At 43.9% G+C, this 14,311-nt stretch overlaps 1 protein-coding gene across 1 annotated transcript; it reads right to left on the bottom strand.

The window, feature by feature from the left end:
- Positions 1-12,702: 12,702 nt before the first annotated feature.
- On the bottom strand, positions 12,703-12,834 carry SMIM38 (small integral membrane protein 38). The gene has a single exon (XM_069738568.1). It carries the CDS (start codon positions 12,832-12,834, stop codon positions 12,703-12,705), a length of 132 nt encoding a protein of 43 aa, XP_069594669.1.
- Between the last annotated feature and the right edge of the window lie 1,477 nt (positions 12,835-14,311).

Raw genomic sequence — 14,311 nt, 5'->3', positions numbered from 1 at the left:
GGGTCCACTAAGCTTCTATAGGTCCACTGAGCCCTTATGTGTCCACTGAGCCAATATAGATCCACATTGCCCTTACAGGTCCACTGAGCCCCTATGGGTCCACTGAGCCTGTGTAGGTCCACTTATCCTCTACAGGTTCACTGAGCACCTAAGGTTCCACCGAAACCTTGCGTGTCCACTGGGCCCCAATGAATCCACTGAGCTTGTATATGTCTACTGAGCCCTTATTGGGTCCACTGAACTCGTATAGGTCTACTGAGTTCCTATGGGTACACTGAGCCCCTACACTGAGCCTCTTGAGATTCACTGATCACTTATGGATCCATTGAGCCCCTGTGGGTCCACTGAGCCATATTCAGGTCCACTGATCTCGTATAGGTCCACTGAGCCACCTTCCTCTGCAAGAGGCCGACTAATTTCGGCCTCCTTGGCCAAGACTGGTGTGACATGGCAATCTTTTGTTTTACTGCTGCTATAGCAAAGGGGGGAGGCTCCTGCTGCAGCCAGTTGTTGTGAGGAGGAAGATGAAGGGGACAATGCCGATGATGCTGTGAGTGGCTCAGAGAAGATGTCTTTATATATTCTTCAGGTGTAAAATGAGACAAACAGAATGTAATAGAAGGTAGAAACTAGCGGGAGGGAGAGGGTAGATTTAATTAATTTTGATATAGGAAACGTCCATTTGCAGGAACAATTTCCAACATCTCATAGTTAAATTCTTCCTGATTGGTTGAATTATCTTGTAGATATTGCACTTTTATTATTTTGCACTGGTCTTAAATTACGACCTGTTTTGCTGATCTAAAAGATGAGCTGATGGTACACAGGAGGATCGATAATGAGATGGATTTACATCTGTGAGGCCTCGACGCGCGCCGGATGGGTATCCAGCCAAAGGTGCAAAAATACAAACTAAATCAAAAAGTTCTGTAAATGTTAACTTTTCATGAGCTGAAACTGTGAAAGAATGAACAATAAAGAGCAAACATGGCACATCAGAGGATCGTTGGGTTTTACGAGGATCACGGCCTACCTGGCAAACCTTTCCTAACCGCCAATCAAATGATCTTCCGTTTACTTGGCAGAGATTCAGGGGCCGTAAATCCTGGAGGAAGTGAAGTTGTATCAGAGCTGAAATCTACTGGATATTACGCAGGGGACAGCGGCCAAAAAAGAAAATAAACAACGAGGCTCGGAGAATCCCTGTACGATCAGCCATCGATCAGCGCCCAAGGAGCCAAATGGTCCTGCAAGGTGCCGGCTACTATAATGGGGGCCTGACGGACCCCTAGTGACTATAGACAATGTGATACACCGAGGTTTAGTCAAGGGAGTGCCAAGACTGCAGACCCCCAACCACCGGACCCTGAAGAGTCTGCTGTATATGAGGAGACAAGTTCTAAGAACGACAGAGGGGACCCGGTTATCGTTTTTGCATTACAGGGGTCGTCCATCTTTGTAGTTGGGTGGAATTAAAGATTTTGCACCATTTGTTGTCTGTAGCCACTCGGTTACATTCTCTATTGCCGGCAGCAGAATGAGCTAACTGAGGATCCATCATTGAGCGCGTTCAGACTGAATGACCAGAGAGTTTATAGCTCTTTTATCTGTCTTTTTCTGAGCTCTTCTCAGCTGATTTATGGCCACAGACCACATCAAAGACAAAAAAGACCTGTAAAAGCCAAACTGTGCAACGTTTTCTAATGAAACCCAATTGAAAAAAAAATTGCAAAAGTTGTTTTTAGCCCAAAAATGAACGCATTTAAGTAAAATAAAAAAAATGTCCCGAAAGGTGAACAACCCCTTTAAGGGCCATTCGGCCTCATGTCTCTTCTCTGCTCCTTTTGCACCTTTGTCTGCTCCTTTTAAAGAGGTTTCGGGAGGTTTCGCCTCAATCCAGGAACTATTCCCAGAGTCCAGAAGGATTCACCTTTTTCCAGGAGCCTTTTGGACAAGTATGATATATGGACAGGTCATAAAATGTAGAAGACCAGTCCTCGGCACCCCAGTCGTTACCATGATCCAAAGGTGTAAACTGAGGTTTCTGGCCCCTGTATGGAATCCATAAACGTGCCCCCCATCTTCCGTGTGCATTTGACGATTAACTACTAGACCTCCCCGACATGTTTCGCCAGATGACTTGGCTTCATCAGGGTTCATTCTATCCTCAAACCCTGATGAAGCCGGGTCCTCTGGCGAAACATGTCGGGGAGGTCTAGTAGCTAATTTTAGAAGATTGCTTGAGGAATGTATACAATCACCTAATAAGAGCAGTGGAAGCGGCCGCACCATTCTTTAGGGATCAAATGAATTAATAGATAGGATATTATAAATCCAGAGGGTGAGATAGTTTTTCTTCAATATCCTAACAGTTTACATCCATTAGCATAGCAATTTTTAGAGTTACTCTTTAATAGTAGAATTAAAAGTTATGTTTTACTTTAACCTTTAGTTGGGATTTAGTTGCCTTTTGGCAAATTGTGATTATATTATTATATTATTATTTTTTATTTCAAATGGGCACATAGCGCAGGTTCCTCCGGAGCAGGAGTGACGCTGTGCAGCGGCTTTTCTTTTGGACCCCTGGGTGTTTAGACCCCCACCAGACCAGCAAAATGCTGATTGCTTTTTTTTTTTTTGCACCAATATTACCAATGCGGCCATGGCACCTCCCGCGGTTCATCAACACTGGCGATAGAGGCATAAAGAACCACGGGCGGTCCGTGTGCTGCAACCATATTGCAAGGGCAAAAAAGCGGCGAAAGGGAAAGTCCACATGGGACAGACATGAGGCATCTGCAAAAAAGATCCGGAGAAAATCTGCAGTGGAAATTGAGCGGTGCTTCAGATTTGATGTCTGCGACATCATTGTTTGCAATGTAAAGGGTGAGCTCTTCCTAGGATGCTGCAGATACGGGACACGTTGCGAACCCCATGGGGGGCGTTTGCCTCCTGTTCCGCAGCCTCATAATAAGCCATGCCGACATTTATCGCTTGCACTTTTCGAAACAAACTTCTCACGAAAGTATCACATTAAAAAAGGACGAGTGTCGGTGAAATTCTGCCGGAATCGCTTTCACTGGGAGCCAAAGATGAAAGAAAGGCGGAAATCCCCTATAAACATGTGGAGACGGAGAAGAAGCCAAGTCCTGCGGCCTCCGTACAGGGAGGGGGCCGCGCCCCGGGCACCGATGAATAGCTTTTGTCATGTCGCTGCTACTGTGCTTTACATATTCTGGGAGAGATACAAAACAAACAGCACAACCTTCATATTTGAAGGGATCATTAACCAGCTCCTCCCCGCAGGTGTAGCAGAGCTGAATTTGTCGCTGCGCTGATTTCACTTGCACAGTGAAAACATTTATTGAAACCTCGACTTGTTAATACTGGTCGGCGATCATTTTTTTCTGCATAGGATTAAAGCTAATTGATCAAATTCTGCTTTCCACCACTAGGGGAAGCCATGAGCTCACTGCTGAGTCCAGTGGACTGTGCAGAGAGCTCCCCCTAGTGGTGGCTGCTGGCAGGTAAAATGGTTCTGATCCTGTGTTCGGGAGCGCACTGCTCCCCTGCCTCCCAGCTGATTGCTAGTGGCGGTGCACTCCTGATGATTGACAGTTCGGACAAGCGACACAATGCAAACAGAAACCAATGGAGGAGGGCAGAGGCACTGACTGAATCCAGCGATCCGGCCCACTGTAGAGCAGCGCTTACAAGCTCTAGAGCAAAGAGCGGTTCACAATAGAATTAAGGAGACTGTCCGCCTTTTGGGACAATTTTATTTTTAATTGCATGTCTTTGGTGATAGAAATCATTTTTGTAATTAGGTTGCATTAAAAAATTTGCACCGTTTTACTTCTTCAGGCTTTTGTTTTCCGGCATTTTCTACTTTGATGTGTTCTATGGGCATAAATCAGCCGAAAGGAGCTCAGAAAAATACAGATAAAATGAGTACAAACTCCCGATAAATTCAAGCTCACTGATAGATTCCCAGTGAACTCACTCTGCAGCCAGCAATAGAAAGTGCAACGCACAAGGTTAAAGGGGCAACATTAACGGAACCCGACTGCAAACATTATTTTTAGTCCTAATTACATGCCTTTAATTAAAACAAATGGACGACCCTTCCGCAGAGGATTTTTTTCATTTTTGCCTTTTTCTTTTTTTTTTTTTTTTAATTTGCACCTTTCTTGTAAGTCTATTTTTATATCTTCACCTTTTACATTTTTCATTGTGGGAAAAGTTTACGGTTTCCAGATGTTCTCGGCCAGTTCATCAATTAAAAAGTTGCCGAAAATACGACGCAAATGTTCTCCAGTCGCTCCCTGGAGTTAAGCTTTTTGCGCTAATTTTCACAACAGTTGGAAACGCGCAGCTTTTTGTTGTAAAAGGGGTAAAAGACGAAAGCAAAGAAGATTTTTTTTGATTTTGCGCACAATTTGTGAACCGTGCGCCATTTTGAAAAATTTGGCACAAAAAAAGTCGATAACGCAAGACAAAAAAATGTGATTTAAAAGACCCCCCCAATGGTGGATCGGACCCTTGGTTTTCCAGGTTTTGCGCCTGATGGCAGCTGAATGTAGGGTTAATATAACGCCCCTTTAAGGCTACGTTGTAATCGCAGTGGAATCTGACGCGGATTTTTGTCTTATGACTTTCTGATGTAATTTAAACATCGCTCCGATTAGAACAAACGAAAATGTGGGGATTCCCAAAGTGTTGTTGGCGAGCGGGACGGAGAGGTGAGTCACCGGAGGCTCCTGCCGCGCACAGCTATGGCGGCAACGCGCGTCCGGAGGATTCCGCACAAATATTTGGTTAGTTACAATAAAACCGAAGATTCCGAGCCGCTGTTGTTAACTCGTTCATTGCCAGTTAAAATTGGGAAGAGCTAAAATAACGGAGAGCGGTCAAGTGTTCCAAAAAGGGAGTTCGGAGCCTGCGGGATTATTGGTTCTTGTGTTACCGGGAGATTTGCCCCAGTCAGGTCCAGTTTGAGCCGACCTGTGATCTACATTGACCTTTGCAGCTAATCCGCTCCGTCTCTATGTATCCGCCCGGGATGGATCCAGTGACAGCGACACGTCGTGTTCATTCCAGGGTTACGGTCATTAGTCGCGTCGCCCTCGCGATGACACTTTATATCTTTATAATGGCGCTGCTTCTTTTCAGGAGGATCTGACTCTGCATTGCTATCTATTTCCCATGACGGTTTATAGCCGGAGCTTCATTCTTAAAGGGAATCAGAACATTACCAAATGGTTAAATCAGGTTTTTGTGTTTAAATGTATTTTTTTTTTAATATTACAATAGATCTTAATAAAATTTAAAAATTGTGCAATTCTCACACTGACCACTGGGGGTCTCATAGACCATAAGGAAAGCCACACGTACATTAGCCGCAATGAGAAGACAGCGAGCTTATAATTTGTATTGAAGCGTCTAATGAGAGTGTGCAATGGTTATTCTGTAGGAGGAGGTGAGCTGTGACATCACCTATTGTGATTGGTGGATCCTGTGTTATCTACTGTATATAGAGGTGTTATCAGTCATTGGACAGGAGGAGGAGGTAAGCTGTGACATCCCCTATTGTGAATGGTGGATCCTGTGTTATCTACTGTATATAGAGGTATTATCAGTCATTGTACAGGAGGAGGAGGTGAGCTGTGACATCACCTATTGTGATTGGTGGGTCCTGTGTTATCTACTGTATATAGAGGTGTTATCAGTCATTGGACAGGAGGAGGAGGTGAGCTGTGACATCACCTATTGTGATTGGTGGATCCTGTGTTATCTACTGTATATAGAGGTGTTATCAGTCATTGTACAGGAGGAGGAGGTGAGCTGTGACATCACCTATTGTGATTGGTGGATCCTGTGTTATCTACTGTACATAGAGGTGTTATCAGTCATTGGACAGGAGGAGGAGGTGAGCTGTGACATCCCCTATTGTGAATGGTGGATCCTGTGTTATCTACTGTATATAAAGGTGTTATCAGTAATTGTACAGGAGGAGGAGGTGAGCTGTGACATCACATATAGTGAATGGTGGATCCTGTGTTATCTACTGTATATAGAGGTGTTATCAGTCATTGTACAAAAGGAGGAGGAGGAGGTAAGCTGTGACATCGCCTATTGGGAATGGTGGATCCTGTGTTATCTACTGTATATAGAGGTGTTATCAGTCATTGGACAGGAGGAGGAGGTGAGCTGTGACATCCCCTATTGTGAATGGTGGATCCTGTGTGATCTACTGTATATAGAGGTGTTATCAGTCATTGTACAGGAGGAGGAGGAGGTGAGCTGTGACATCACCTATTGTGAATGGTGGATCCTGTGTTATCTACTGTATATAGAGGTGTTATCAGTCATTGTACAGGAGGAGGAGGAGGTGAGCTGTGACATCATGTATAGTGAATGGTGTATCCTGTGTTATCTACTGTATATAGAGGTGTTATCAGTCATTGTACAAAAGGAGGAGGAGGAGGTAAGCTGTGACATCGCCTATTGGGAATGGTGGATCCTGTGTTATCTACTGTATATAGAGGTGTTATCAGTCATTGTACAGGAGGAGGAGGTGAGCTGTGACATCATGTATAGTGAATGGTGTATCCTGTGTTATATACTGTATATAGAGGTGTTATCAGTCATTGTACAGGAGGAGGAGGAGGTGAGCTGTGACATCGCCTATTGTGAATGGTGGATCCTGTGTTACCTACTGTATATAGAGGTGTTATCAGTCATTGTACAGGAGGAAAGGTGAGCTGTGACATGACCTATTGTGAATGGTGGATCCTGTGTTATCTGCTGTATATAGAGGTGTTATCAGTCATTGTACAGGAGGAGAAGGTGAGCTGTGACATCACCTATTGTGAATGGTGGATCCTGTGTTATCTACTGTATATAGAGGTGTTATCAGTCATTGTACAGGAGGAGGAGGAGGTGAGCTGTGACATCACATATAGTGAATGGTGGATCCTGTGTTATCTACTATATATAGAGGTGCTATCAGTCTTTGTACTGGAGGAGGTGAGCTGTGACATCACTTATTGTGAATGGTGGATCCTGTATTATCTACTGTATATAGAGGTGTTATCAGTCATTGTACAGGAGGAGGAGGTGAGCTGTGACATCCCCTATTGTGAATGGTGGATCCTGTGTTATCTACTGTATATAGAGGTGTTATCAGTCATTGTACAGGAGGAGGAGGAGGAGAGCTGTGACATCACCTATTGTGAATGGTGGATCCTGTGTTATCTACTGTATATAGAGGTGTTATCAGTAATTGTACAGGAGGAGGAGGTGAGCTGTGACATCACATATAGTGAATGGTGGATCCTGTGTTATCTGCTGTATATAGAGGTGTTATCAGTCATTGTACAGGAGGAGGAGGTGAGCTGTGATATCACCTATTGTGAATGGTGGATCCTGTGTTATCTACTGTATATAGAGGTGTTATCAGTCATTGTACAGGAGGAAAGGTGAGCTGTGACATCACCTATTGTGAATGGTGGATCCTGTGTTATCTGCTGTATATAGAGGTGTTATCAGTCATTGTACAGGAGGAGGAGGTGAGCTGTGACATCACCTATTGTGAATAGTGGATCCTGTGTTATCTACTGTATATAGAGGTGTTATCACTCATTGTACAGGAGGAGGAGGTGAGCTGTGACATCACCTATTGTGGATGGTGGATCCTGTGTTATCTACTGTATATAGAGGTGCTATCAGTCATTGTACAGGAGGAGGAGGTGAGCTGTGACATGACCTATTGTGAATGGTGGATCCTGTGTTATCTGCTGTATATAGAGGTGTTATCAGTCATTGTACAGGAGGAGGAGGTGAGCTGTGACATAACCTATTGTGGATGGTGGATCATGTGTTATCTACTGTATATAGAGGTGTTATCAGTCATTGTACAGGAGGAGGAGGTGAACTGTGACATCACCTATGTGAATGGTGGATCCTGTGTTATCTACTGTGTATAGAGATGTTATCAGTCATTGTACAGGAGGAGGAGGTGAGCTGTGACATCACCTATTGTGAATGGTGGATCCTGTGTTATCTACTGTATATAGAAGTGTTATCAGTCATTGTACAGGAGGAGGAGGAGGTGAGCTGTGACATTGCCTATTGTGAATGGTGGATCCTGTGTTATCTACTGTATATAGAGGTGTTATCAGCCATTCTACAGGAGGAGGAGAGCTGTGACATCACCTATTGTGAATGCTGGATCCTGTGTTATCTACTGTATATAGAGGTGTTATCAGTCATTGGACAGGAGGAGGAGGTGAGCTGTGACATCATCTATTGTGAATGGTGGATCCTGTATTATCTACTGTATATAGAGGTGTTATCAGTCATTGTACAGGAGGAGGAGGTGAGTTGTGACATCACCTATTGTGAATGGTGGATCCTGTGATATCTACTGTATATAGAGGTGTTATCAGCCATTGTACAGGAGGAGGAGGTGAGCTGTGACCTCACCTATTGTGAATGGTGGATCCTGTGTTATCTACTGTATATAGAAGTGTTATCAGTCATTGTGTTATCTACTGTATATAGAGGTGTTATCAGTCATTGTACAGGAGGAGGAGGTGAGCTGTGATATCACCTATTGTGAATGCTGGATCCTGTGTTATCTACTGTATATAGAGGTGTTATCAGTCATTGGACAGGAGGAGGAGGTGAGCTGTGATATCACCTATTGTGGATGGTGGATCATGTGTTATCTACTGTATATAGAGGTGTTATCAGTCATTGTACAGAAGCAGGAGGTGACCTGTGACATCAACTATTGTGAATGGTGGATTCTGTGTTATCTACTGTATATAGAGGTGTTATCAGTCATTGTACAGGAGGAGGAGGTGAGCTATGACATCATGTATAGTGAATGGTGTATCCTGTGTTATCTGCTGTATATAGAGGTGTTATCAGTCATTGTACAGTAGAAGAAGGAGGAGGTGAGCTGTGACATCGCCTATTGTGAATGGTGGATCCTGTGTTATCTACCGTATATAGAGGTGTTATCAGCCATTCTACAGGAGGAGGAGGTGAGCTGTGACATCACCTATTGTGAATGCTGGATCCTGTGTTATCTACTGTATATAGAGGTGTTATCAGTCATTGTACAGGAGGAGGAGGAGGTGAGCTGTGACATCACATATAGTGAATGGTGGATCCTGTGTTATCTACTATATATAGAGGTGCTATCAGTCTTTGTACTGGAGGAGGTGAGCTGTGACATCACTTATTGTGAATGGTGGATCCTGTATTATCTACTGTATATAGAGGTGTTATCAGTCATTGTACAGGAGGAGGAGGTGAGCTGTGACATCCCCTATTGTGAATGGTGGATCCTGTGTTATCTACTGTATATAGAGGTGTTATCAGTCATTGTACAGGAGGAGGAGGAGGAGAGCTGTGACATCACCTATTGTGAATGGTGGATCCTGTGTTATCTACTGTATATAGAGGTGTTATCAGTAATTGTACAGGAGGAGGAGGTGAGCTGTGACATCACATATAGTGAATGGTGGATCCTGTGTTATCTGCTGTATATAGAGGTGTTATCAGTCATTGTACAGGAGGAGGAGGTGAGCTGTGATATCACCTATTGTGAATGGTGGATCCTGTGTTATCTACTGTATATAGAGGTGTTATCAGTCATTGTACAGGAGGAAAGGTGAGCTGTGACATCACCTATTGTGAATGGTGGATCCTGTGTTATCTGCTGTATATAGAGGTGTTATCAGTCATTGTACAGGAGGAGGAGGTGAGCTGTGACATCACCTATTGTGAATAGTGGATCCTGTGTTATCTACTGTATATAGAGGTGTTATCACTCATTGTACAGGAGGAGGAGGTGAGCTGTGACATCACCTATTGTGGATGGTGGATCCTGTGTTATCTACTGTATATAGAGGTGCTATCAGTCATTGTACAGGAGGAGGAGGTGAGCTGTGACATGACCTATTGTGAATGGTGGATCCTGTGTTATCTGCTGTATATAGAGGTGTTATCAGTCATTGTACAGGAGGAGGAGGTGAGCTGTGACATAACCTATTGTGGATGGTGGATCATGTGTTATCTACTGTATATAGAGGTGTTATCAGTCATTGTACAGGAGGAGGAGGTGAACTGTGACATCACCTATGTGAATGGTGGATCCTGTGTTATCTACTGTGTATAGAGATGTTATCAGTCATTGTACAGGAGGAGGAGGTGAGCTGTGACATCACCTATTGTGAATGGTGGATCCTGTGTTATCTACTGTATATAGAAGTGTTATCAGTCATTGTACAGGAGGAGGAGGAGGTGAGCTGTGACATCGCCTATTGTGAATGGTGGATCCTGTGTTATCTACTGTATATAGAGGTGTTATCAGCCATTCTACAGGAGGAGGAGAGCTGTGACATCACCTATTGTGAATGCTGGATCCTGTGTTATCTACTGTATATAGAGGTGTTATCAGTCATTGGACAGGAGGAGGAGGTGAGCTGTGACATCATCTATTGTGAATGGTGGATCCTGTATTATCTACTGTATATAGAGGTGTTATCAGTCATTGTACAGGAGGAGGAGGTGAGTTGTGACATCACCTATTGTGAATGGTGGATCCTGTGATATCTACTGTATATAGAGGTGTTATCAGCCATTGTACAGGAGGAGGAGGTGAGCTGTGACCTCACCTATTGTGAATGGTGGATCCTGTGTTATCTACTGTATATAGAAGTGTTATCAGTCATTGTGTTATCTACTGTATATAGAGGTGTTATCAGTCATTGTACAGGAGGAGGAGGTGAGCTGTGACATCACCTATTGTGGATGGTGGATCCTGTGTTATCTACTGTATATAGAGGTGTTATCAGTCATTGTACAGGAGGAGGAGGTGAGCTGTGATATCACCTATTGTGAATGCTGGATCCTGTGTTATCTACTGTATATAGAGGTGTTATCAGTCATTGGACAGGAGGAGGAGGTGAGCTGTGATATCACCTATTGTGGATGGTGGATCATGTGTTATCTACTGTATATAGAGGTGTTATCAGTCATTGTACAGAAGCAGGAGGTGACCTGTGACATCAACTATTGTGAATGGTGGATTCTGTGTTATCTACTGTATATAGAGGTGTTATCAGTCATTGTACAGGAGGAGGAGGTGAGCTATGACATCATGTATAGTGAATGGTGTATCCTGTGTTATCTGCTGTATATAGAGGTGTTATCAGTCATTGTACAGTAGAAGAAGGAGGAGGTGAGCTGTGACATCGCCTATTGTGAATGGTGGATCCTGTGTTATCTACCGTATATAGAGGTGTTATCAGCCATTCTACAGGAGGAGGAGGTGAGCTGTGACATCACCTATTGTGAATGCTGGATCCTGTGTTATCTACTGTATATAGAGGTGTTATCAGTCATTGGACAGGAGGAGGAGGTGAGCTGTGACATCATCTATTGTGAGTGGTGGACCCTGTGTTATCTGCTGTATATAGAGTTGTTATCAGTCATTGTACAGGAGGAGGAGGTGAGCTGTGACATCACCTATTGTGAATGCTGGATCCTGTGTTATCTACTGTATATAGAGGTGTTATCAGTCATTGGACAGGAGGAGGAGGTGAGCTGTGACATCACCTATTGTGAATGGTGGATCCTGTGTTATCTACTGTATATGGAAGTGTTATCAGTCATTGTACAGGAGGAGGAGGTGAGCTGTGACATCTATTGTGAATTGTGGACCCTGTGATATCAGCTGTTTATAGAGACATTACTTGTCATTGTAATCCTGCCTCTGATGATAATGAGCCTACTGAAAGCTTTATCTGAAAGGACAGAAAGTTTGAGTCTAGAAAAAGGCCCGGTAACCAGTGTGATATTCAAAAAAAATTTAAATGTAAGTAATATGAAAAAAAAAAGTAAAAACCACGTAACACACTTGTTTTAAACAATAGGTCATTTTCTGACGACACTTTCCCTTTAAGGAAGTTGTACAACAATAAATAAACATGGTTAGTTCCTATTACAAACAGTGCCACACTTGTCTACAGGTCATGCGAGGTATTGCAGCCCACTTTCATTTATTGGAGATAAGTGAATTGATTCCAGATGAATTAAATTTGCCTCAAATTTTCCCCCAAAATTCAGATTCACCAGAATTCACATCAGATGAAAATGGCAAATGGTGGCCGGGAAAGAATTAAAAAACGTTTTGCTCTCCTCGGCCCTCCTCTTATTTGTCCCGTCACTGCCGGTCCTCTGGATGTTTTATCTTCCTTTCAGATGGTAAAACATAGAAGACAGGAGAGCTAATCAAAGTACCGGTAGGGACAGAAAAGGTACGAGGAGGGCCGAAGAGAGAATCAGCAGCAGCGGCGCTGTATACAGAGCCTTCTCTGTGTATACAGTGTTACTATCCTGCCTTATCTAGAATGGTGATTACATCCCCTGCAAATCAATGATGAGATGACTCTGCTCATTCTGCCTTATCCTATACAGCAAAGCAAAGCCAATGAGTAAGCTGACGAAAACAGGAGCCGTCAGTGTAATGTGCGTCCGCCATCGGGCAGAGTGCAAACTGGAATAATCATTACAGTAATCACATAAAAAACAACCAATTTTAACAGGGTTACAACAAACACCGGTTACATCAATTTCTGACCAAGCTTCCATTTTTCTTAACCATTTGCGAGGGTTACGTCCATATTAGTCTTTCCTTGGTCCATGCGGGAATCTTTTAGCAAGTTTATAGTCTATGTAAGTGCTCAGACACGACCATAATATGAACCTGGACAGGAGAATCAGGACAAGCAAGAACACCAGGATCCCCGACTCCATTATTAAATACGGCACAAAGAAATATTAACACACAACTTGTGTTCAGTGAGTTTCTGTCCTCCCAAGAGAAGATAATTCGAGCCGGGACCAGTTCTCACTTTTCGGGTTGTCTGTTCCTCTGTCTGTCGACGCTGGCTCCGATGAGGGTTTTGTTCCTCCAGGCGCCGCTCCACAATTGTTGGAATTGTTCTCCTCAAGGACGTCGCTAATTCATGAAGGCTCTAGAAAAAGATCAGAAGTAGAATGTTGACATCAGTGGTCGGTCGTGGAAGCTGAAGCTCTTGGTCCCCAATGTGAAACCTGTACCAGGGGCCACATACAGAGGGGGTGGGCAAGGATCGCCATGGTAGACCGCTTCTTCTCAATGTGGAGATTTCATTCTCCAGATCGGTGAGAGATTGGCCACCCAACTGGTGAGAAGGTGCCACATTGGAGGACGTCTGGGAAGAAGAGCGCCACACCAGGGACAGCGAGAGGTGAGCGAATCGATTCCAGGCAGATTGAATTTGCTTTGAATTTTGCAAAAAAATTCCGATTAATCAGAATCCTAATTTTGTGCGTATCGCTACACCTAACCGTTCGTCAGTCCTCTTCACAACTGTCCTGACATTGGCGGCGTATGGAAAGTTCCAGACATATACCGCATTATATGGCTGCCAAGAAGAGGAGCCCGTAAGAGGGGACGCAGGTTGACTGGCTGGTTGACTCCTTGTGTGAATCGACTCCTGTGTAATCCTTCCAGTAGGGAACCACTTGGCCATTAAGGGCCCCAGTTTCGTACATATGGGGGCACTCCACCACCCAACCCAACCCTGACATGGCAATGATGTTATTTAGCATTTATAGGAGAGTTTATGGCAGTAGAGTTGGCGCAGAGCTGTGATGTACTCATGTCTCGGTAGATGGACACTGTGGTCAAATATCTGAACACCCTCCTTCTCTTCTCTACCACCAAGCTGTTAAATATAAGGAATCATAGTGACTTACATGGTGGACGCTCGTCCGAACTGACTGCCTTCTCCTTGATAATAGCTGAATGTCACGATCGCACGCGCGACGCGTTCCTCCACTCGATGCCAACTCCCATGGTGCACTGGAAAATGATTAGGGCACGGAGCATTAAAGAGCCAACACGTGTGTGATATCACCTGCCACCTTGAGATGTTCTCCACACTTCAAGGTGAGAACATTTGGTAAGACCAAGACTTCGGAGACATTTACAACCAACTTTGAAGAGTACGTGACTGCAAATGTTTAATGGCAGGTTTATGTTTGCTGTTTCGTTTTACGCTTTTGTTGCCTTTCTGAGCACTAATTAAATTTTATTAGCTGGACATGCCATGTAGTCACCTGAGGAGCATGTCCAAGCAATGTCCAAGGGCTTGGCCAAATTGAAACCTTAGATCTCGAGATATCAGTGCTGGTCCCAGGCCCTGAGAGTGATATTTCCAGGCATGGTCTTCACATTGTTGGACCA

This window comes from Ranitomeya imitator, chromosome 9 (assembly GCF_032444005.1).
Source record: "Ranitomeya imitator isolate aRanImi1 chromosome 9, aRanImi1.pri, whole genome shotgun sequence".
Taxonomy (NCBI): Eukaryota; Metazoa; Chordata; class Amphibia; order Anura; family Dendrobatidae; genus Ranitomeya; species Ranitomeya imitator.
The sequence above is the reverse complement of the archived record's forward strand: the minus strand, read 5'-3'. Positions and strand labels throughout refer to the sequence as shown.

What these genes read in the sequence shown, in the direction of transcription:
- SMIM38 (XM_069738568.1), bottom strand. Translation starts at nt 12,834, where the DNA reads ATGGAGTCGGGGATCCTGGTGTTCTTGCTTGTCCTGATTCTCCTGTCC.